The sequence below is a fragment of the Cryptotermes secundus genome, unplaced genomic scaffold (genome assembly GCF_002891405.2).
Source record: "Cryptotermes secundus unplaced genomic scaffold, Csec_1.0 scaffold592, whole genome shotgun sequence".
NCBI classification, from domain to species: Eukaryota; Metazoa; Arthropoda; class Insecta; order Blattodea; family Kalotermitidae; genus Cryptotermes; species Cryptotermes secundus.
In genome coordinates, this window is record NW_019734362.1 from 196924 (window position 1) to 223127 (window position 26204).

A 26204-nucleotide genomic window follows, 5' to 3' on the forward strand; every position below is an offset into this window, starting at 1 on the left:
AGATTCCTGGTACATAGTTCTGTTAAAGACCGAGTCGACTCCCGGTCAAAGTGCTACTGGAAGGAATAGGTCAACTGAAAAATCCAATAACCTCATCGGGAATGGAAACCCCGACTTTCCGGCTTGTAGTGTAGTGCCCCAACCAACTACGATACAGCATGCACCATTGAAAATATTATTTTCACAAACATTGTTATACCGCTATTAATAAAACAAAACTGAACGCATTAATATATAGAAGGTTTGCAGCTTGCACCTATTCATCTGTATTATTAATTATGAAATGCAGAAAATAGCAAGAGGGCACTTATACTACAGTAATAAATATTCATCTGGAACACGAGGTAGCACCACATGTCAATAATATCTCAAATTGAAACATGCCTTGTCCTATGACGGCGTAAGAAATTCCATCCGTTCCGTTATATCCCTTGTCTTTGGGATCTGTGGCACTGAAAACCATCTTCCTTTTGTTCACATCAGTCAAGACCGTGCCTAATTTATTGCCCTGTAATTTTTGAAGTTCATGGAATATCAGTACATTAATTTAGCAGCACTTACTTTCGAAATGAAATATTTCTATTCAGAGGTCTTGACGTAACAAACTTCTTTATATGCAGATAACTGAATAACTGACTACATAAATAACTAAGCACTTAATAAAGCAATCAGCCACTAACCCGACACTCAACAGACACTCTGAAAACCTAAGGTGAAGATTAGTTCGTCTATTTTAGTTTTTGACATTCAGTTTCTCTTAAAACAGCGGGTTAGTTTGTCTATTTTAGTTTATGACGTTCAGTTTCTCTTAAAACAGTGGGTTAGTTTGTCTATTTTTGTTTTTGACATTCAGTTTCTCTTAAAACAGCGGGTTAGTTTGTCTATTTTAGTTTATGACGTTCAGTTTCTCTTAAAACAGTGGGTTAGTTTGTCTATTTTTGTTTTTGACATTCAGTTTCTCTTAAAACAGCGGGTTAGTTCGTTTATTTTAGTTTTTGACATTCAGTTTCTCTTATGTTTTAGACTTTCAATTCCTCTTAAAAGAACAGGTTAATTTGTCGAGTTTCAACTGCATACATAAGCTATTTTCATTTTAACACATGAAGAGTAATGAAACGAAATTAAGATTCCTTTTATTTTCATCCAATCATAAAGTTTCATAATCAGTACCATACCTGTTATCGTTAGGGATATATAAATAACCGAACTTACCTCAATATTGAGCCTAATCTCCGTGGCGGCATTAGGAAATTCAAACACAGGTTGATTATTGTTGATGTCATTTACAATAATAGTAAAAACAGAAGTATCGTATAAATTGCCACTGTCTCGAACCTGAAAAAATTTACACACGTATCACTCAGTTTACCAAAGCCTGAATGTTTCGCCACTTGGCTATCAAATTTCTAACATTCTGAGGTTGCATGAATCCGTCCAAATTATTCATATTCCCCGTTCACGATTCTAAGTTCCCAAGGCAGTGATAATTGCTATTGTGGTCTTCTGGTCTCCGTACCAAATTTCGGAATAACATACTCCATCCATACTACCTCCGAAAATTTGGCGCCCATTACTAGGTTGTAACACGGTGGCACTGATTCAGTCTGTAAGCAATTTAACGACCTCAACAGTAACTCAGACTACATAGCGTCTAAGGCATGAAATATCTTCTCTCGCTCGAACCCTGGGATCATGGCTTCGCATCCCACCTAAAGTATGGATGTCTGTCCACGTTTACTCTGTGTTTGTGTTAGGTATCGGCCTTCAGACGGGCTGATGTCACGTCCAAGGAATCCTATCGCCTGTCTAAGATTAAGAGACCTAATTTAAATGAGCGTTTCATGGATGTCCTATGCTCTAAGTGGGTCGAATAGGAATAGAAGAAGAATAAGAAGTCTGAACTGGAGATATGGCTCTTGCATGTAACCGAAGGGACTGAGGAATAACACGGAACAACGTTGTCGGTGCAGTTGGTGTCCCGCCCAAGACTCGAAAAGGAACCTACCAGTCAGTAGCTTTATCTAGTCAGCCATTTGATCGGTATCAGAGTCCGAGAGACCACAAGTTTGCTAGTATCAAGTATACTGAGGAACATGTTAAACCTTGATATTCTTAACACTTATCATTACGAATGCCTCTAGAATGTCGCTGTCCATAATGGCGTAGGTTCAACATTATGCACAAATTGACTTAAGCCACTTACCATCACTGTCAGACGATATTCTCCCCACTTATCGGTTAAATCCTTTGCGACAGTAATTACCCCTCTGTTCGTGTCTACATCGTCCTTAATAGCGAAGAGCTCGAGACCCTCTTCTGGTTCCGCGACTATGAACGTGTATCTCAGTTTCTTGTCGTCAGTCACATCCGCATCTTCAGCCCTCACGTAGCCGACAGGGAAGCCCTACAATGAAGAAATGCCGCGATTGAAAGTAAAAGTAGAGCTATCCCTGTACCAGGCCGTGATAGCCCGTAGGGTTGTGAGACGTCGAGGCTCCCACATTATCTGGACAATCGGCTCAAAGGTGGCGGCAAGGTTGTCAGTCTCATCTGCCGGACGCAAGTTACTCCCGAGGAAAATTATTTAATTAATTCCTGGTACTCATTTCTGTTAGAGGCTGGGTCTATCCCAGGGCCATAGAGCGGCCGGAAGGATTAGGTCAATTGAAAAAAATGCAATAACCCCATCGGGACTGGAACCGGCGACCTTCCGGCTTATAGCATAGTGTCTCAACCAACTACGCTAAAATAAGGAAATCTGTATTTAAATGCGTGTATATTAGAATTCTGTCAGCAGCATACGGTGTTAGAAATTACACAATAGAGCGGGTTTAACAGACAGCAAACATGAAAGGAACTTGTGCGAACTGCTTCATATTCAGTAATAATCCTGTCATCTAGCTACAAAATCCCGATAAAGAGAGCGTCATCAAATAACCAATCTAAGGAAAGCAATGTTTGCATAATGGAGCTGTTCGACTCGACCTCAGGAATATCTAAGGGCGCGTCCACATTCCTCGTGCTCGTGCTCGCCAGGCTTGTGCTCGTCGGGAGACTCATCTGGCTTTTACTTGTGCTCGTAAATCTTCATCCACACTATTTCAGTTGCTCGCCAGTCTTCGGCGCGTGAGGATCCGTATATTTACTCGTCGTGTGTATAGGCTGTAGTCGTATTTTAATTTATTGGCCATAGTTTTTATATTAAAAATTTAAAATTTGCTTGTATCGTGACTTGTCATATCGTCCACATTACTCGCGAGCATAGCGAGTCACACGAGCACGAGTAATGTGGACGCTCCTTAAGTTTTTCACCTCAGGCAGCTTTCACAAGGATATCACATAAGCTTACAGAGGGCCATTTTATGAAGTGGGTAACATTCACAGGAATATATAAGAAGACTGTCGTTTAATGAGAACGTTAATTCCTTATAATTCTCTATGGGTTATTGTATGGTCCTATAAGTAGCTAGAATGCATGGCGGCGAATGGCAGGATGATTGACGAATGAACAACCGGAAATTATTTGGGGAGAATCGATCGTGGTCAACTCAGTGTACTGTGCTTGTGTTCACCTTCGGGGATTTAGGAAAACCAATAAAAACTCAGTGAGGATAACCAGTGTCCACTCCTACATTGGAACCGAGTACCTCTCCAATATGAGCAGAGTGCTAAATTGTTGCAAGACAGTAAATATACCTCTGTACGGAATTGTCTCAAAATATTGAATTCTTCCATATTTCACGTTCTGCAGTTGGTAAAATTGATTTGTGCTACCGAAAAGTTAGATGAAGTCATACGAAAACCAAGTTTTGGAAATAGCATCTCAGTGCAAAGTGGGCGTGAGTGATGAGTGAAGAAGATCTTATGCCGGATATTCAAGATGTTATCAGATAAGTGTTCAATGAGATGTACGAAAGGATAAAGAGCTAGAAACTTCGTATATTATTGTCACTTGTAGGGCGGTACTCGGTTAATATCATCAAAGGAGATTAAACTTTGCAATGGGCATTTCTATGCAATATCTAAAGCGTCCCATTTTCACGAGGATGAGCCTCATAGCTTGTTCGCTGCCCTTATATGCCTTACCGGGATGAAAGTAGGAAGCGTACAATACACACGAAAGAGATGAGAACAAATATTACAATTATCATCTTCAGGGTTAATTCTGGTATCCAAGTGGACTGTATATACTGTATTACCTGGCCGACGTCTTCAGATAGTGCTTCAAATTGGCTGTCTCCGTTTTGAATTACAGGCGCATTGTCGTTCACGTCTTCCAACTCGATTGTAATTCTTGTCATCGCACTTAAACTGTCCCCTGTCGAGTGAGAAGAACGTAATAAATTTGGATTATGCAATATAATGCACGTTTGTGTGCATTCGTTAAGTGTAATGTTGTAGCACAACATATTCACAGATCGCTAGGTCTGAGTCAGAATTGCCAAATCATGCTACTTCATGTTCCCTTCTGCGTTCTGTGAGTGCTAGCCATTGGTCTATTATTATTATTATTATTATTACTGGAGGGGGGTGGGTTTCCCCATGCACCGCGACCAGTGGTCTATTGTACGTCCCCCTGTGATATTCTACCAGTCTCTATACCCTACCGATACTGGTGCGTACCATCAGTCCCGACTCAGCCAGCGAGTTCGGCCTCTACTGGCTCAGCGGTATCTAGATGCTTCCCCCATCTATCAGAGGCGTTAGAGACTATTATTTGGCGGGAAATGTCCTTAATAATTTGGCTCAGAGACCTCCTTGAGGCACGAGGATCTTTTACGTGCCGTAAAGCTACGACACGGGACCCACGGCTTAAAGTCCTTCCCGGAGGACTTGTTCCCTGAAATTTTCCGCCCTTAAAAATTCCACGACCTCCGCCGGGTTTGAACCCGCGTACTTTGAGTCATGAGGTGGGAACGTTACCCCTAGACTACGGAGGCCGCTCGCCATAGGCCTATGGTGTAAGTGTTACTCGTTATTCTTGTGCCAATAATATTTTCTTCATTTTCATTTTTATGGAACAGCGCAGAAGTTTACTCGCTGACATGACAATATTCAAATAAAGTTAAGCATAATCGTATAACGTGACTATGTAATGTTTATCAAAAAATAAATAAACTTTAAAATGACAACTAAGGTTTTTACTTAACGTCTCAGAATATATTTATGGCTGGTAAGAATTAAGATGAACAATTATTTATTAAAACCTTTTAAGTTTGAATTCAAAATTTAGAATGAAATTTGTGTCTGTGACTGTTGAGTTACAAAATAGAACACTTACCAGATGTTTGTGAATCTTAACAAGCTAACAGAAGAAGCACCATCGAAATCAATTGATATTAAAATTACTAATATAAGTCTGATGCTTTTGACTTAAAATTTCATTAACAAAAGGCTTTACCCTAATAACACAAGTGTGGCTTCGAGTGAGAATATTTAGACTAAATTCGTTAGTGAACTTCGAGAGAATTTTAAGTCTCACATCGCTGCTCTTCTACGTGTATAATGACGACCTTCCAAGTAGACCAACATTGACTTGTCATTGGTTGCTTTTGTGAGCACACTTGCCATCATTTCAGCTCTGTTGACCCCGGAGATATTGGAAGGTGGGAGAGGAGAGATCGAGGCGGTTAAACATGAGAAACTACTTTAAAATATTTGCATTAAAGCGTAAATATTTCATGTTCGTAACCAACTGACGAGCAGCAAGTCATGGAAATTCGTTAAGTATGACACAATTATACAAAGAATAAATTTACATTGTTTTCCTCCGTTGCAGAAGATATAAAAATGGAAAATTCAGTCAGAAAATTTCTTCCTTTTATCCCCTATTCATGAAACTAGAATGATATTTCTTATTATACTCTGGTGAAGTGTGATTTGTGGTGGGTAAAGTGGTGCTGGGGCGGGTTTCCTACGAGTACTTCGGTTTCCCCTGCCAATCTTCATATCACCAAATTCTCCATCATAATGATCACCCGGGGCAGGCTACAATAGGCCAATCAGTGGCCACCGTGCCGAGTGGACCCAGTTGGACTCCACCCCCCACTAAACGAATTAAAAAAAACCTATTATACTTGAGGTTATTCATAAAACATCTTTCTCTTTGTGTCAGACATCAGGAAAATTTTCATTCTTAAACTTACCGTAACAGTTTCCAGTGTCGCAGCGATCCTTGACCGTTATCTGGATCTCATAGCGGTTCTTCTTTTCGTAATCCAGTCGGTCTTTGTTTCCTTGCGGCACGAATACCTCGCCAGTAACGAGGTCAACTTCAAAAATGCCTCTGTACAGCTCTTCCAGCTCGAATCGAAGTGTGTTGAATTTAGCTGGAGAAAATATACACATATATTTAATGTCCTCTACAAATTTAATGTTCACTATATCTAATCACGTAAACTTCATATACACCCACTACAAAAGATAAGAAACGTAAATATATCCCTGTAACAGGCCGTGGAAGCCCAAAAGTTTGTGAGATACGGAGGCTCCCACCGTTTCTAGATAATCGGCTCACAGATGGCGGTGAAGTTGTCAGCCTTATCGGCCGGCCGCCCTTTACCACACGGAAGATTCCTGGTAATCATTTCTGTTAGAGGCTGAGTCGACCCCAGACCCATAGTGCGGCTGAAAGTATTAAGTCAATTAAAAAGTAAAGTGACCTCATCGGGAATCGAAACCGAGACTTGTAGCAGACTTGTACTAGCTTGTAGCAGAGTGCCCCAACCAACTACGCTACCGCGTGCGGTGATAGGGATAGCTTTACCTGCAAAACTACAGAACTACTCAGAATTAGTATGTTCACATTATGATCGTGACTAGTTCATGTATGCGGAACGTAACCTGTGGGGCACTTGCAGAGTTGATACTGTCAAGTGTCCGGGGTTCCCTGAATAATAATGACGGGTTTTGGATTGGATGTTTGGATTTATTGACGCCTTCTATTACAATCACTCTTAATTACAATGAATTATAAGAGCTTAAATAAATGGCTGCCTAAGAACCGTTCCATTCCTCACTGGACTACGACTGTCTTCTCTTTTAGGCTTGCTTCTCCTGTGACTGATTTCTCTCTGCTTTACGAATCACTCATGTCTTCTACGAACGACTAAGAATCACTAAGGACAAATGACGAATAGAGTTACTGCATTTCAGGAACTACGGCACAATCATTATTTAACGTATCAAAATTAAAAGGGACAGGCGGTAGCGTAATTGCTTGAAGCACTATGCTACAAGCCGGTAGTTCGCGAATTCGAGTCCCGATGAGGTGATTTCTTTCCAATTGACCTAATTCTTCTAGCCGCACTATGGCCCTGGGATCGACTCAGACTATAACAGAAATGAGTACCGGGTATCTTCTTGGATGGGGGTTAAAGGGCGGCCGGAACTTAAGGCTGACAATCTCACCGCCATCTGTGAGCCGAATATCTAGAGCAAGCATGTGAAACTCAACTTGTACAGAGGGCCACCTCGGCCCCATAAATAATAGTCCAGGGCAGCACTTCAAAATAGAAATATAAATTAGAATTACCTAAAGTGGAACACTTATATTTTGCCCACAAATCAAACATGTAATTTTACCTTCTATTTCACAACAGAAATAAGCGATTTCCCATTTTTCTTGAAAAACACGGCACTCACTTTCAGTAGTTCTTTTTTTGCTACTTGAATTTTTTGAAAGCGACATTGCCCTTTAAAAGTTACTCTACATATACAAGAAAACTCGTAGTTGATAATTTAATGTTTAATTATAACCTTTATACGTTCATCACAATGTAACATCAGCACCTGTCGCTCTGTGAAAATGAACTGAATGACAATGTACAAGAGACTACCGGACTAGTAGGAAGGTGTATCTTGTGTCAATGGTCATAAAAGTGATAGTTGCTAGCAGCCCATTAGACAATGGCTGGCGGTTGCAAGCTAGTTTTGAAGGTAGAAATCCCTTGCACTTGTCTGTCAGTTGCCACCCTCCTTGCATTCNATCTAGAGAAAATATGGGAGCCTCGACGTCTCACAACCCTATGGACTTTCACGTCCTGTTACAAGGGAAGTTTTATCAGAACTGTAATATATGAATACTTATTGGCTCAAAGAGGAACTTCATTGGTTGTCCGATTGTGAGCAAAAATTCTCTTTTGTTTCGGGTGGGATGCTAATGGTATAGATTAAGATATTTGAATTCGAGTTTAAAATATAGAAAGATATTTGAAAATAATGATTATATTATTTCTTCAAAATAAACGCAGTACCTTCTCACAGAATTACTGGGTCTCTGCACTTTTTCTGTCGTGCCGTATTCTAGAAAATAGAAAAGAAGACGTTTCGGAAACTGGATCTATTTCCGTCCTCATGTGAAGGGAAGACACTGGTTCAATGATTGAGATTAGCACTTTCTAAGGGGCTTAACTAAATATGTGTCTTCCCTTTCATATGAGGACGGAAACAGATCCAGTTTCCGAAAAGGCTTCTTTTCTATTTTCTAGAATACGGGACGATGGACAAAGTCCAAAAACTCAGTAAGTCTGCGAGTTATACACCATCGTCAGAACCCTTTAGACTCTACAGTACCTTCTCTCATTATAAGTAGTAAATATTAATAGAGATAAAATAATTCTTACGACTTGCATCATCATCACTGGCTTCCATGAATAAGAGGCCCCTCCGTTCATCTGTGTTTTCTTTTAGACGAATGGGCGTGCTGTAATCACCGATGAATTTAGGGCTCTCGTCGTTAACATCCTCTACCTCAATCGTGATCTGAAATGACAGCATCATACATTTAACTTCTGCTTTAGGCTTATAGAGGTTACTGGGGTTGGAAGGGCGAATTTAATTGAAAGATCCAGAGACGTCATCGGTAATCGAACCTGCAACTTTCCGGCTTATAACACAGTGCCTCAACCAACTACGCTATCGTATGTCCCCTCAAAAAAGAACCTATCATGTAAAAAATAAGAACAGGGAACCATATTCCAATATTTCATACAGGAAAACTCGTGTTAGCTTGTTCCTGAGTTTTACGACGTATTCCACAACATTCGAATTTGTTATTATAATTTACTTGACATTTTTCCCATTGGTTCGGTTAGTACTCCTTTTCTCAACCCTTACCTTAGATGTTATAGACAGCTTCCTTATAACATGCCCAGTTCCTGAACCTGCCCATCAAATTCGACCTGAAGATGGAAGTAACATATCTCTCCAAAACGACGGTATACGCTTACAATACTACGTTGAATCACAATCCTGACGACCACAGAATGAATTATTACGTCTATCGCAGCTCACCGGCAGACCGTAAATTAATTTTGGGTTGGCCTCCTTTGCCTGTGATTTTTTTGTTTTTAATTTGTAGACGTCTCTAAAGTTGGTTTCTGGAACCTGGCGAGGGGCGAAGAGTATCTAGATCTGAGAAAGTTGGCCGTATTCTTCAGATCCATTTGCACTTGTACATAACTGACACAAATCGGCCTTCTGGACCGCTTGGACCCAAGTTTAACTTTAGTGGCTGTCAATCATATATAGAAATCTACAAGATGAATCGACTTGATGAAGGTTAGGCCTCATTTCCCTTCCTCACCTTATGAGTTCTTTGTATGATTCATAAGAAATTAGTCCATATAAGTCTGCCGATCTCTGTCTGTCAGAAAACACGGTGTCCGCGCGTCCTAAGGCAAGAGGTGTCTTCGCCCGCTCGAAAACTAGAGTCGTGGGTTCGAATCCGACTGAAGGCATGGATGTTTGTCTACGTTTATTCTGTGTCCGTGCTGTCCTGTGCAGGTGGCGGCCTTGCGACAGGCTGATCCCCCATACAATGAGTCCTACAGACTGTCTAAAGATTAGGAAACTGAAGTGAAACAAAGCAATTCACCGATGTCTTATACTCCAGAGAGAATACGTGTATGAATGAAGGAGCAAATGAATGTCTGTCTGTCCGTCCGTATGTCGACTTATTTCAACTCGAGGACCGATGGAAGGATTCTGATAAAATTTCGTATGACACTAATCATTTGGAGGCCACCCCAAAATCTCATTTGTGAATCTCCTGCACGCGATAACACAAACACGACCGTTGCACGAAGTTGTGAGGTTGATCAAGAGTAAAAAAATAAAATAGGCTTCTGTAACTATGTATGGTAACAGATCTTTAAAATTTAAGTAACTTTTTGCTTCCTTTTGTATAAAATATATGGTAAGAAATTGGCGGCTGCATAAATATCTGGATTTATCTTTCAGTTTGATACCAATAAGCAATGAGCCGCTGGAGTTAGACATGTGAAATGTGGTAGGAAAGATACTCCTAAGCATTCCAGCAAATTCTGTACCAACAACTGCTTCTAAGTACCTAGTCTCAAACATGACGATAGTGCGAATCTTTGATGTTACGTACGATAAGTTTAGAATGGGAAATTATAAATATTACATAGTGTTTTGATTTGTTTCATTCTGGTCCGTCACACTAACAATATTATAAAAGATACAACAATTCCGTCCAGTGTGAATGATGAAGGTTTTCTTACTTCAATTCTTAACGCCCTTACATGTTTCGGTCCTTAAGATACCATCATCAGAGGGACATCAATACTGTTTGGAAACCACTATGACAATGGGTGTCCTGAATGTTAAAATATATATACATACAATATTTACAATGCACAAATAGATACAAAATCCTAAGTTTTCACAGCTACAGCGGCTGTCTTGATATATTAATTTTTTTAAAAGACTTTTGTTATTTAAGTTAGAATTTATAAACCAAATAGGTTCATGTCCTTTCTCTTATCACATCTCTTGACGGGGCCGAACTTGTGCCGCCTGTCTTTCTTCAGAGGAAGGCTCTCTTGTGGTCGTTCATGGCGCGCCACGACGGAAGAACCAGAAATTAGGGCAAATGGAAAATCTGTGTACTACGGCCTTATTTCTGTGTCTTTGACATCGCACTGTTTTAGAACATGGTCTTTTTATTGTGTTTCTTTTCTCAAATATGAACGGTAGTAAATTTTTATGTTGTTATGGACTGGTTTAAATGAGCTGTACGTTTCACTTAAATAATTATGTCTTTCTTTCTATGTGTTCTTATTGCCTAATGAAGTATTCCCATTGAATTAAATAAATAACTGGACAGTGGACTTGCGGACAAGTTAGAAGCAGTACTTGTCACGCTGCACGCTGCCCAGCCATGCGTCAAGAGTGACACTTCTCTCTTTTCCCAATTATTCTTATCTCCTTCACTCTTCGCACTCATAAACTGTGACGCAACAGGCGCTCTCTTCCCACAGCGGAGGCTCAACCCGTAGCTATACATGTCAAGACTACAGGAAATAAGTAGCTGGCCCACAGTCATATTTTACACGCTCCCCAGAGCCATCTTACACCCCCACCCCCCACACTATCATTCCTTTTTGAACATTGTAAGTTTGTGAGCATCGTCTTCCAAAAGAAATGCCAGATATTAAACCATAGGAAAAAATGTATTCGCCGTCATGTCTAGGCAGCGGAAGATGTGTGGTGTACACGTGTGCATACGAGAACTGTACTATATGCTAAACAGAATTTTGTTCACTTCTTTCAAATGTCAAAATAACGGTTTATAATCCTTGCCAGAACAAAACTATATGCTAAACAGAAATTTGTCTACTTCTTTCAACTGTCAAATTAACGGCTTGTATTCCTTAACTAGTAACGCCAATCTGCATTGCATCGCGTGGTGTACTCTTGTACCCCATAAAGATTTGGTTCAAAGCACTAGATGCATAAAGTTCTTCCTGTGCTTACGTAATTTATCACTACGTCATGGAGACGTGTAGGGGAGTGGATCTAGATATATACTTTCGAGAAATGCTGTTTCCGTTTAGTAGCTCCAGAAAGTGTTCAATTTTATTTGTTTTTGCTCGTTACAGCATTTTTATTTTGTAACGTACAAACTCGTTGCAAAATATTTCAATGTCGGAACTCATCTATGTACGTAATATCGAAACCAGAAGTAACACAGTTTCAGAAAAATCATAAATCTAAACACGAGACTATGAAAGTATAACAGCCCTTGTAAATTATCATACAAGGACTACATGTGAGTCCGTGTAATCTGGTATAGGTTCGTTGAAGGTTCGGAGTGACTTACTGCCGTTATTTTCAGGGCCAAATATATGCTAAGCAACGAATAAGATACAAAGAGCAAAGGCCTTCCATTTTCTTCCGTGAAGATGGAGGCAGCATGTTCCTCTGAAACGTCGTCGAATTTCTACTGGACTATACGGCATCATATTTCGGAAGATGGTAGGCCTCACAATCACTGCTGTGGAAATCTTAAATAAAATAAAGTATATTTATTTTAAAAATCATAATTACCTCCAGCATATTAATATCATTATAAACGTTACAAAACCAGTGACGGTGGGTACAAATAGTTGAAACAACTCCACAGCTCACAAAGAAAGTGCTAACTGACAGCAACCAACAATATGGCTCCCTATCCTTCTCTTACCTTGAAGAATGCAAGGATGCGAAACGAAAGCCCTGAATCATCTCTACAGGTCCATTTCTCCAAGAACTGGGGAATTAACTATTTATTACTCTGCGCCTCATCACGAGTTCAGAAGTTTCCCCATCAAAATTTCAGAACTAATTTGTCTCGTCTCATCGCATTGGCGTCTTAACTTCAAAATAATTACTGCCTTGTAACACTTCATTCCTCTGTCTTAGTTTCTTGCATGCAAACATTCATGAAGGCTATTCATGAAGGCTGTGGCATCGACATGTAGATCCGCTACCTTCACAATATGACTATAGGTAATATAAAACTGCTTGTGCGCTGTTCCAAACTTTCAGTGTCTTCTAGCAAAAATAAATAAAAAAAAAAACAAACAAAACAAAACAAAGGAAACACATTATTATACAAGGAAGAAAGGTTAAGAAAATGTCTATTATAATAGACATAATAATAATATAATATAGACGATGATGATAATTATCATCATCGTGCAGAGTTTCGTCGAGCTAATTCTTTAAGGTGTTTTTACATAAAACATGCTGTCGTCCCATTTAGTATCGAATTTAATAAATATTATAAAATATAGATAACACTGTAGTTCATCTACTATGGAAAAGAGGGCGCGACATCGCAATTCGTGTGGCACACAGTTACATCACAGTAGAAAATATTGAATATATTTTCGGTATTCACACGCCGGAAGGATGTTCAGACATACGTACATGAGTTTTCTTTTCCATAAACTAATAAAAAACAGACTTGTCCCTGTGCCTTTTTTTATTGCTAGTGGGGTTGGACTAAGTCCCTTGTACTGCGGCCACTTCTGGCCTATTGTACCAGCCCCAGATGATAGGTGAGGGTGATTGTAGAGCAATTTGTGGAATGAAAATTGGTAAGGGAAACCGAAGTACTCGGAGAAAACCTGCCCCAGCGCCACTTTGTCCACCACAAATCACACTTGACCAGACGAGGGATTGAACCCAGGCCGCCGCGGTGGGAAGCCAGGGACAAACCGCTTGAGCTATGGCGCGGCCCTGTCCCTTTGCTTAATGCCATGAAGATATATTGGAGAGTGGAAGTAAAATTCCAACATTCTTTACCCATTGTATACGAGGTTCGGTGGGCCCCAAAGTCGGTCTGGACACTGTGGAGGAAAGAAGAAACTTGCCCCTGTAGAAATTCGAAACGCGGCCGCCCACCCAGTAACCCGTCGCTATGCCGACTCCGCCTTCCGTGTGGTTGGGTACTCAATTTACGGCGTACGGTCGTTCGTAAAGTAGACAGACTTAGTTACAATTTATTGTCATGGGGAGTGATCTCATATTCCTGGGAAAGTTAATTCTGTGCCACATCCAACTTACATGCATCAGTGCTGAGTTCTCACCGTCACTTGCAATCACACTGTAGCTTATTTCCTGGATTTGTTCGAAGTCGATTTTGTCTTTTCCTGTTCGAAGTTCACCCGAAGTGGGATTGATGGTAACATATTCCTCTTCATAAAGGTCGTCTCTGTAACATTGCATTTCGTAATGAATTCTAGCAATGCCAAGTTAACTAAATTATATTTCATTTTCTTGAGTGCAAACCCATTAAAATAATAGAAGGGCAACAGCAAAAGATTTATATTTCCACGTAACATTTTGAGTCAACTTCGGTTAAAGTCAACGAATAATAATCATATAAAATGTAAAAATAATGCCTAACATATTTTAAGTTATTTTATTTATAACAAAATTCGTAGTTTGAAATATAAAAATTGAATTAATGTATGTCTAATCCCACATTTATAACGTTATTAGGATTGCGTGTGCTGCTATCTGGTGTAAAGCTCGCGTAGTGTCTCGAATATTGGGTTATGTGTATCGATATACATATGTAGGTTGTCTTTGCTGGTTTTATAAATGTGACCCATTCCTTCCCGTTGTAATAATATCCATAGTAACACATATAGCTCCATATGTCTGTCCAGGGTTCAGTATATAGTTTGAATATCCGAAGTTGCTGTTGTTGCCTCTGATGTCATGATATGTTCTTTATACCTGATATTAACTGTTCGTCCCCTAGTGTAAAGTAAGAGAAGTTAGTAGAGCAAGAGATGACGTAACAAACTGACTGATCGGCAAGTGTACATACTGTAAATAGTATCTGACTTCATTGTTTCCTTTTCCGTCCGGATCTGTGGCGATAATGATTCCAACAAGTTCGTCTTCTTCCGAATTTTCTTTGAAACTCAGTTTATCAATACGTGAGAACTCTGGTGGATTGTCGTTTAAGTCGTTGATTGTTATGGTCAGCGTTGCTGAAATAATTACAAAAGTGCCATAAGTAAAGTTTTATCAAGATGCAATCAGACGGTGCGCAATATCGCTGACAGTTATAAGTTTTCCTCTCTTTATGATACACCATTACATGTTTTGGTCTAACTGGCCATCATCTGGGGTAAGAGCTGTTGGAATGAAGAATCCTGCTGCTATGCCGGTACGTTGTTCTGCTTTTCATTTTTGTAAATGCTTCAGAATATTTTGGGTTACAGTAAGTTATCGTGATACCTCGATGGCCGGTAGCCAGCGTCAAGCTTCCATTTCTACTGAAACATTCAGAATAGCCACACAGAGAACAAAAGATAAACCAACAAAACATACACCAAGCACGTGAATAATATCGGCATGATAGCCCAGTGTAACCCAGAATATTCTGGAGCATTTACAAAAAGAAGCGCAGATCAGTGTAATAGCAGAGCAGCGGGTTCCTTCAGCTCAACACCTTGTACACCTGATGATGGCCAGTTAGGTCTAAACATGTAGTGGTGTGCCATAAAAAGACGGAGAAATGTGAACATTAATATATCGACGAAGTTGCACAAAGACGACAAAGAGTGGGAACACAGAGTCCAACAGGATGCTGCAGTATACTATCATTGGTTGTTCAGTAGGACTAGAAACCTTGAGTGAGTGCTACGCAAACCTGCCCCTACAGACTGTACAGTAGCTTGGCTTCCACTCCGTAAAACTAGTGCGAACGTGGCAATAAACAATTTCATCTACGTTATGCATTATTATATAACTTATATTAAGGTATAGATAGGACGCGCCATAGCTCAAGCGGTTATTCGCTGGCTTCCTACTGCGGCAGCCCGGGTTCGATCCCGGGTCTTGTCAAGTAGGATTTGTGGTGGACAAAGTGGCGCTGGGGTGGGTTTTCTCCGAGTACTTCGGTTTCCTCTGCCAATCTTCATTCCACCAAATTCTCCATCATCATAATCACCCGGGGCAGGCTACAATAGGCCAATTAGTGGCCGCCGTGCCGAGTGGACCCAGTTAGACTCCACCCTCCACTAAGCGAATTAAAAAGAAGTATAGATAATGAATAGAGCTGGGATAACGCAGTCAGTATAGCGACCGACTACGGGATAGACTCTAACTAGTACCCAGGTCAAGAAAATGTAGGTCTACACATCCACTCCCCCTTACATCTTCATGGAGTATTGCCTAATTAGTTATAGGTAGAATGAATGAGTTGGAAGGGGACGGGATAGAAATAGTTGAAGACTTCATATGTTTAGGATCGAAATTCCACAAAGATATAGAGGAAAATCATAAAAAAACAATGTTATGCCCCAAATTTGCAAATGTAATATGGGGGCATGGACAGTATGTTTTTGGATTGTTAAAAAGATTCCATGCTGACACAAGGTCCGTGTTTGTGAAACGCGGAAGGGCATGGTAAAAGAATGTCATGCTCAGCACTGTCGCGCTGACAACGCGGAAGCGAGCAGGCATAAAGGTAAAAACACTGGGAGGTATTAGAAATGCTGAGTAGACAGAGGCTGGCAGAACGGGATTCGCCGCCGTGAGAAGTAATTATCCAATGAGCACTAGCCACCCTTAGAAATAGNTAGGTCTACACATCCACTCCCCCTTACATCTTCATGGAGTATTGCCTAATTAGTTATAGGTAGAATGAATGAGTTGGAAGGGGACGGGATAGAAATAGTTGAAGACTTCATATGTTTAGGATCGAAATTCCACAAAGATATAGAGGAAAATCATAAAAAAACAATGTTATGCCCCAAATTTGCAAATGTAATATGGGGGCATGGACAGTATGTTTTTGGATTGTTAAAAAGATTCCATGCTGACACAAGGTCCGTGTTTGTGAAACGCGGAAGGGCATGGTAAAAGAATGTCATGCTCAGCACTGTCGCGCTGACAACGCGGAAGCGAGCAGGCATAAAGGTAAAAACACTGGGAGGTATTAGAAATGCTGAGTAGACAGAGGCTGGCAGAACGGGATTCGCCGCCGTGAGAAGTAATTATCCAATGAGCACTAGCCACCCTTAGAAATAGCGTCAGGAAGGAGCGGGAGCTCACCCTCCCGGAAGTTGATGAGCCACCAAATCCAGAGTACAAAAGTATCGAAAGGGAAAATATTCGAGGCTAATCAAACAATCAGTTCAAGGAGTGTAGCCGGAGGCTATGTCCATCATGGCACCGACAAAGTGGTGGTTGGCGATGATCATCTGCATCGCTTTGTCAAATAAGTCGAACTACTCATATTAGCCATGAAGTATAAGGTGATATTAATAAAGTGCAACCCAGTGACTAGAATGAGCAACAGAGCAGGCTTGAATACCATGTGTCAGTATAGGAGGAATAACGAATATATGTGAACCTTGTGCGACCCGACAGTAGTCGGCATTATTTACTGTATATATATGTATGTATGTAGGTACTAGACGAATAGAGTAGGATGAAAATGTAGAGAACTTCATTGGCACAACCCATTAGGCTCCTTCCCCTTACCGCTCCTGCGTTACCTTACGTCTCATGGGAACTGTGAGCTCGGAACCAGGGAGCAACAACAGTCCGTACAGGAAGAATAAGCCGGAGGAAGAGGAGAGGCTCCTGAGGGACATGAGCCGACAGAGAGTAGACTACTGTGAACTATTATTTCTTTGGTAATTACTAAATACCCCCCCCCCTTACGGCAGAACAATTGGTGGCAGCGATAAGATTTACAAAGGCAATATTGGTGTAGCAATCGTTGTGGCACAACAAACAAGAAGAATAAAACTAGCGAATAATGCATATTTCTCGCTACTGTCAGCTTTTAGATCAAAGGATATACACCGAGCGATTAAAACAAAAATATATAAAACAATGATAAGATCGGTGCTTTATTATGGATGTGAGGGTTGGACGCTAAACAAGAAAGAGGAATCAGTCATCAATTCATTGGAGAGGAAAATCCTAAGACGAATTTATGGACCAATAAAAGAGAATGGGATATGGAGAATAAGATATAATAAAGAGTTATACAATTACATAGGGAGCCAGAGATCTCAGTGACGATAAAGCTAAAAAGACTGCAATGGGCTGGGCATGTACAGAGAATGGATAAGGAGCGTATCCCAAAGAAAATAATATATAGTACAATAGGTGGTAGGAGACGTACTGGGAAACCAAGAACTAGATGGATTGATGCGGCGGAAGAAGATGCGAAGAAGTGAATGGGTGTAAGGAACTGGAAGAGAGCAGCGCAGGGTGGAGAGAAATGGAGGGGCTTGATAAGGGAGGCCAAGGCCCGACTCCGGGCTGTTGCGCCATAGAAGAAGAAGAATGAATGACTAAAAGTACAGACCACTTTGAGTTTGCAAATGCATGACATAGGTTGAGTACTTGTTAGTTAATATTTTAAGAGGAAGACAGGAACTATAGCGTCATTGAGACTTCTATCAAATCATGAAGGATAAGACGAGCAGGGTAATTAGCGTGCATGGTAGAGACCATAAATATACACAAGCATTTTGTTGGAACACTCGAAGAAAAGCAACCATTTGTAAGAATTTCGGGTACGCGGGACAATAATATTGAAACAGATCTCAAAGGTGTGCACTGGATTAAACTGGCTCAGGATACGTATAGACTAGGTGGTAAACTGTTATGAAAGCGATATGAACACTCGAGTTCCTTAGAGGGCTGCGAATTCTTGACTGGCCTAGCGGATAGTGGCTTCTATTCTGCATCACTGGGGCAAAATATTCTGATTGCTTCCTGCTTGCCCGGCGTACTCTTTGAACCTGAATACAGAGGTACCGCGTTCCTCTGAATCGCTAGTGAACTTCTAACCAAACTACACGGCGTCGCATTCGAACATACCGCCTTGAGAACCCCAATTCTGAAATATCTTAAAAGGTTTGAGGACCTCTCGGTGGTGAATACAATTATAACTGACTTTCTTCTACACAATTTTAGTGCACTAGGGGCACGCGGTAACGTGGTTAGTTAAGACACTATGCTACAAGCAGGAAGGTGGTGGATTAGATTCCCGTTGCTGTCATTGGATTTTTTCAAATTGCCTAATCTTTCCAGCCGCTCTATAGCCCTTGGGTCGACTCAGCCTCTAATAAAATGAGTACAAGGAATCTTCCTGCTGAAAAGTTATGCCGGCGTGTAAGGCTGACAACCTCACCGTCATCGGTGATCCGACTGTCTGGAAGATGTGGGAGCCTCGACGTCTCACAGCCCTACAGGCCTTAAAGGCCTGTTAAGGGGATAGCATTTATTATTTTACTGAATTCTGCAGAATTATTATAAAATTACTTCTGCTATGTGACACCGTGTAGTCTAGTATAAAAGTAATAACGTTTCAGAGAAACCTGCTGTACCTATCCTCGGTGTAGAATAGTGTACCATGAAGATGGAAGCATGACGTTGAATGAGACGTTATTAATTTTTACCAAAACACACCGCGGAACATAAGACAGTACTTTTCAGAACTGCAGCTTCTTAATAGTTCACATAAAAGCATTTGGTCCAGCTGTTACTAACCGCTTGAAGACCGTAAGTCTTGGTATTCTTTGCCTGTGTTTCTGTCCTCTACTGTTATAGTCAAGTACAAAGTGTCGAAGGCCTCCCAGTCCAATTCCTTGGCCACTCTCAGCACTGCTTTTGCACTTTTACTGTTACCAAGCTCTTCATTGGTGTCGATTGTGATACATCTGAAAGAAATACAAAGTGGGAAAGCATATGAGAATACATTCCCGCATAAGACACTTTGAAGAAAAAGAGATCGAGGAAGAGAGAATGTGACACTGGGCAGTTCACTTGGCAATGCAATTATTTGACCATATAAGATGGACGAGTGTTGTAAAAAGTCCATATGTAGTTTCTTGGGGAAAGTCGTTTTTAATCGGCATCTAAGAAGAAGAGAAAGTTGGAATACGTTCTGAGAATATGAATTGGTTCGAACTGACATACAATTTTGCCCAACGTACCACATAGATATTGGTGGTGCCTGATAATGAGATTTTATTAACAATGTTTAATTTAAAATTCCAAAATAAAATAAGATTTAGTGCTATTGATATTATTATTATTATATTGCAAGTATATAGACTGTCATATTTTGTGCTTGTTATTTAATTATTTTTGTGTATTTCTATGCATTAGTGTCAACTTTGAAATTTGCCTCTGTGCTGCTAATTTTACACATAAATACACACGAATGGAATTGAACTGAATTGAATTACTAGGAGCCGGAATAATTTAGTCGGTATAGCGACTGACTAAGGCTGGACGACCGAGAGTTCAGAGTTCGAGTCCCTGTAACGTCAAGAATGTTCTCTTCTCCACGTCGTCCAGAACGGCTCCGGGGTCCACCGAACCTTCTATCTAATGGGTACCGGGTGAGGCGGTCGGGGTGTTAAACTCACAACTCACCTCCAGCTAATGCAGAGGTCAAGAAAATGTGCATCTATGCATCCACTCTCCCGTACGCCTTCATGGCGTATTGCTTAATTAGTTAAGCACAAGGACAATTTTACNTGGCATAAGGTAAAAAAAGAAGTTTGCTGCAACAAAAACAGCGGCCTCTGAACAGAACCCCATGCGCTGCTGAAGCAGTCAGTTCTGGTGCTTCGCTTTTTGCTACACCAGTGTTGCAGGATTCACTGTGATGATCAGAAGGACCGGCCGAATTGCTGATAAGATAACTTATGTCATTACTGTCACATCCGAAAAGAAATCTAGGACGCCAGTGACCGCTAGTGAGGAAAACTTCGGCGCTCTCCTTCGTCACTTAGAAGGCTAAAACCATGTCCCCTTTTTCCACCATTTTAACCCGGATGTATGATATATTTTTAGACATTTTTGACAAGCAAACTTTACCATAATTAAATAATAAAGACTTCAACAAAAATAAACACAACACTGATGCAAAGCTTTGGAGATTATTGATCGTATCAGTGGCAAGCTCTGAGAATACTTATTCATGTTACGAATTCCCTAGAAAATTCATGGTTATTTTCAACTTTTAAGAGTGGAAAGTAACTTCCGAATAAGTCACTCCTTTTGTGTCCAAATGAAGCTGTATAAATGTGTTTCACGTACTCTATGAAAACATATTTTTCCTGCGGCACTCCTTGTTTTGCAGCTCTGGACGTCTCCCAGTCAATTCCAAATGATAACTCTGGATTGCCGTCCGCATCCCTAGCATTGATGTTCACAAGCAGCTCTTCACCGATGGGAGTATTCTCATCGATGTCCGTTGGGCTTGATGGCTAGCGAGAAGACACGATATTTATTAGACTTCAGTATATATTATTTATATATTCTCAATTTACGAAATTATTACTCAAATATATTACCTGATGTGTATCAAACCCCTTATTAGCTAATCACATATTCGCGTGTGTTGTTTCATAAGAGCAGGACGTTTAAAAAGAAACCTCCCGACTATATTGAAGTTATTAATTAACACAGACGAAGAATATTGCATTTTTTTGGATGTTATGTCATAAAGCCTGATAAATATTCACTGACAATTCGAAAGAACCTGCAGGCTACTTCTTTAGGACACAAAAATGGACTTCACTTAATATAATCTTCCGACAGAAGGGGACTGCATTATACTTGTAATTCTGACTACGGTTGCTAAAAAAAATTAATATCTTCTAGGACGTGACTCCGAACTTCTCCAAATTTTAGGGTGAAGATGGAGGCAACAGGTCCCTTCGAAACTACACGTAGTGACATCAGACAGGAAGTATCTTTCCTAGTCACTACCGTGAGATCCAGTACGTTATTCCATTTGCTAGGGGCGAAGCAAGTGATGACCACACTTCTGTGAGGACACTTTCGAGGATAAGCAGTACCTTGAGAATGCAACTTTACGAGAAGAGAAGTGGCGATTTTGGCCTGCACCGTTTACTGAAACGAAATTATTTCAGACCTACTGATTCTCTTATGGTTCTTTCCACGGCTTATATCCTACCACATTTCCGAGGCCTGGCATGTTATTTTCTTGCTCTGACTCTGAAGGTGGAGGCATTACATTCCTCAGAAACAGTGGTAAACTTCTACCAGAATAAATGATATAACAGCCCAGTTCAGATCTAATGACTTCCTAAATGTAACGTGATTAATTAATTTAATTTGCTTAGTGGGAGGTGGAGTCCAACTGGGTTCATTCGGCACGGCGGCCACTGATTGGCCTATTATAGCATGCCCCGGGTGATTATGATGATGGAGAATTTGGTGGAATGAAGATGGGCAGGAAAACCCGAAGTACTCGGAAGAAACCCGCCCCAACGCCACTTTGTCCACCACAAATCCCACTTGACAGGACCCGGGATCGAACCCGGGCCGCCGTGGTGGGAAGCCAGCGATTAGCCGCTTGAGCTATGGCGCGGCCTAAACGTAACGTGATGCTCGAAGCCACTATCTGATGGTGACACATTCTCAGAGATGATTCAGACGGTTATTGGCACTAACTTAGCCAACAAGCGGCGGCCGCTCGCACAGTATAATTCTCTTGCGGACTACAGGCCACGGAGTTCATTTATTTGTTCGTGTTAGATTACTTTGTTCATCGTGTTCTACAGGTTTGGCAGCTGTCGGATTACCTGACCCGTTGATATTCGATTAAGCACGAATTGTACGACGACACCAGGTAGCGTTGCGAACCAAAATTCACTTAATGCGAGGATAGCGCATGCGCAGTTGAGGTTAACCGTTACGGTTATAGATGCTGCTATTTCAGTCCGCATTTATCTTCGTGTGTGCATGTGCTGCTGCCTGCCGTAATATATCTGTTTTCGTTCTTTGTTTTGATCGTTTTTATGAGCCGCCCTTAATAAAACGGACAAATGAAATTGCTTCAAACTCACCATGATTGGCAGCAATTAACTGAAAACAACCTACGTGGGGTGTGGTAGTGCTTTTTGTGTCGTTGTGCAATACTAGTGATTTCGAAAAAGAAACTGTTATATATATATATATATATCGGAAGAGAATTTGGGTTTGATGAACCAGAAAGTGACGATGATCCGGAAGGTCTCAGTTCACACTCGGAAGAATTGACTGATGATTTCCTACTCTTAGAACAACACAGAGCTTTTGAAGAAACCGACAGTAATGCTGAAGAATGAGGTGAAGTGCAGGTGAAGGAGTTTAATCTCAAGGAATCCGAAGGTATCTTTGAAGCTGTAGAAGTAAATTTAAACTATAAGTACATTCTTTTCGTCCTTTAATGAAATATTTCATTAACAAACATAAAAATATGTTTAAAGTTTTTCATGGCATATTCCCATCGAGCTGGAACCAATTACCACATTCTACTCGTGCTTAGTACGAATTCGAATAACGTGACAACTTCATGGAATTCATTATCCGAACTAGTCGAGACCTGCTTGTATGATATTTCTCTTCTCTCCAATGAGTACCGAGGCTTAGGTACCACCAAAGAGTCCGTCCCAAGTCCAAGAGATTTCATATATTTAATAACATGTTAGTCTATATATCGTGAGCGGATGTCAGCCCACGCCCGACAAGACGACTGCTACTTGCAGGATGTCCAGTACTGCCTATTCAACATATCCCAACCCATTTCCCCATTTTCCCCTCCAGCCGTAACCGCAGACGTCATGCCTCGGTGACAAGACAGCACGGCCTTGGAAGTAAACAGAACTCCGTCAGTCGGCGCACATTGCAGTGATCTTGAATAATTGGTGCATTTTAGAACTCCTTGGCCTGTAGTCCGCAAACGAACTATGCCTACCGAGCGACCGCCGCTTGTCGGCGAATTTAGTACCAACTTAAGTGGATAGAGGAAGTCGCGTGGTCAGAACAACGGATCCCCACGGCCGTTAATCTCTTAGAAATATGTTTAATTAATTGTTGGCATAAAAGTCGTAAGCCGTGTTCATTTCTGTTGACGGTTTCCGTAATCTGGCTATACTCATCGTGAAGAGGTTTGTGTTCGTAAGATTGGCAGTAATGATGACAAGGAAGTGTTACCATATAGAGCTCAGGCCTCTCGTCGTTCAAGTCCTGGATGTTCACAGTAATCTGGGCGTAAGCAGTGTGTGGAGGTGCATTTGTGTCCTCCGCTTTCACTGTTACAAACACTTGGGGCTGCCTCTCATAGTTGAATTCTGTATTCACTGTTACGCCTCCGTTCTGAGGGTCAATTCTCAGGTAACTTTCGCTTGTCAGGCTATAACTGAAAATCAGAGCAATTCAAGCGATAAAAATCAAATTATATCTTCATTTACTTTTTACCATCATAAGAGCTTTACTACTTTAATATGTTTTTGTTTCATTTCATGCATCCTCTTGTGTTATAATATACAACTCTTTTATTGACCGTCACAACACAACAAATAGAAAAAATCAAGGTTAGCGCCCAGCTATGGTTTCGCTACATGTTTCAGCCACTAACTTCAGTCATCAGCAAACACATATTAACAAACGTATACCATTGAACTGCTGTACATTAAACTGGATACAATATTATTAATAATTTAAAATACTTTGCGTAAAAATACAATAAGTCAGATTATATAAAAACTGAAAGTTATTGTATAAAACAAGATAACATACAAGATAATATACAACATCGAATCAGTCGTTGATTTTTTTTACTTTTCATACGTTTCTATGGATCAATTGGAAGTTCGATATTTCTTTTATATAAGAATGTATAGGAGGCCCATGATCTTGTTTTATACAATAACTTTTAGTTCTTATATAACTTGACTTATTGTATTTTTACGTAAAATATTTTAAATTATTAATAACATTATATCCAATTTAATGTACAGCAGTTCAATGGTATTTTTTTTNCAACTCTTTTATTGACCGTCACAGCACACCAAACAGAAAAAATCAAGGTTAGCGCCCAGCTATGGTTTCGCTACATGTTTCAGCCACTAACGGCCATCATCAGGCAAACACATATTAACAAATTAATATTAATTAATTTGCAACATCACGGGCCTCCTATACATTCATATATAAAAGAAATATCGAACTTCCAATTGGTCCATGTAAACGTATGAAAAGCAAAAAATCAACAACTGATTCGATGTTGTGTAACATCAACTAAGTTTTATCTTGTTTTATACAATAAATTTTAGTTTTTATATAATCTGACTTATTGTATTTTTACGCAAAGTATTTTAAATGATTACAGCAGTTCAATGGTACGTGTATATGTCTGTTAATATGTGTTTGCCTGATGATGGCAGTTAGTGGCTGAAACATGTAGCGAAACCATAGCTGGGCGCTAACCTTGATTTTTTCTGTATGTTGTCTTGTGACGGTCAATAAAAGAGTTGTATAAGTAATACTATAACTGAACATGCGGGGATATTCTGCACAGTCAATTTTTCTTTAGGTAACCCGAGGGGCAAGAACAGTACGATAATATCGGGACGTTGGTGGGTCGCGGACCGCTGATGTGGGCAGTTCGGCACTGTGCAGTGAGCAGGTGTCCAGGAGGTTGACGGNTTTCAATTTTGATTCACATTGGACATGTTTAACAACGGCAGGACGGCCTGTGTGAGCTTCTGAGAGCATCCTGCTAAACATTTATCAGACAGAAAGTTCCGAACAACATTTGTAGGAAGAAATGGAACATACGAGTAAAATTTTAGTTCAGAATAATTTTTCTTTCATTCCTACGGTTCTACAGATAACGAAACGGAATAAGTATTATGAGACATTCGAACTTTCATATTCAGCAAGAAATGGCGACCTCCAGAACACAGTCGTTGCAGGAAGGAAAAAAGAAATTTGTTTTCATTCATAGTGTCTGAAAACAGGTTCCTTACGTGTTTTAGTATAGTACAATAGGGCTTTAAAGCACGTTTTGAACAATTTATATGTGTTTAATATTCAAATACGACTTGCAACTTCCACGGTCACAGTATGCATTGAAATCTCATGCAATTTAGCGGTGCCAGTGTGGAGTTGTTGTCCGACTGTCCATGTTGCCAACATCCGGTATTGTACTCTATTTGACATGATACGATATATGATATTTGTGATATAATGCCTGAAAGCCGGAATAGTGGAGCCAGAGCGGAAGTCAATTGCTAGCCAACGGATCGCCAAAAACACGTTCACGCTGAAACGAACAGACATGGAAGTTTTTTGCTAGCCAACGGTTCGGGAAGGAAGTTTCCATGACAACAGACATTTTCCTTGGTTACCGATAGCCTATATAAGGAGCTGTGCAGAGAAGAACGAGTCAGTCGTAGTTCAGTCGTAAGAGAGTTCAGTGTTCATCTGTGGAGTGTTAACCAGAGAACAATGGAAGCCGAAGGAGTGACCGATTCGTAAATCACAATCAAGTCAGTCACGCAAAAGAGAAGACACTCGTAGTCCAGTAAGGAATGGAGCAGCCATTGACTGTGGGCTGTTAT

General features: G+C 40.4%; 1 protein-coding gene across 1 annotated transcript in view; it reads right to left on the bottom strand.

The window, feature by feature from the left end:
• The window catches only part of LOC111868883 (cadherin-23), a 95242-nt gene that overhangs the window by 43358 nt on the left and 25680 nt on the right, over positions 1-26204 (bottom strand). Inside the window, exons 8-18 of the mRNA XM_023859948.2 lie at positions 23794-23998; positions 20887-21056; positions 19327-19496; positions 14630-14795; positions 13858-14005; positions 8625-8763; positions 6147-6329; positions 4200-4318; positions 2204-2404; positions 1213-1335; positions 385-508 (exon numbers count right to left, since the gene is read on the bottom strand). Of these exons, the coding sequence (XP_023715716.1) occupies positions 385-508; positions 1213-1335; positions 2204-2404; positions 4200-4318; positions 6147-6329; positions 8625-8763; positions 13858-14005; positions 14630-14795; positions 19327-19496; positions 20887-21056; positions 23794-23998 (1748 nt within the window). The remainder of the gene's footprint in view (positions 1-384; positions 509-1212; positions 1336-2203; positions 2405-4199; positions 4319-6146; positions 6330-8624; positions 8764-13857; positions 14006-14629; positions 14796-19326; positions 19497-20886; positions 21057-23793; positions 23999-26204) is intronic.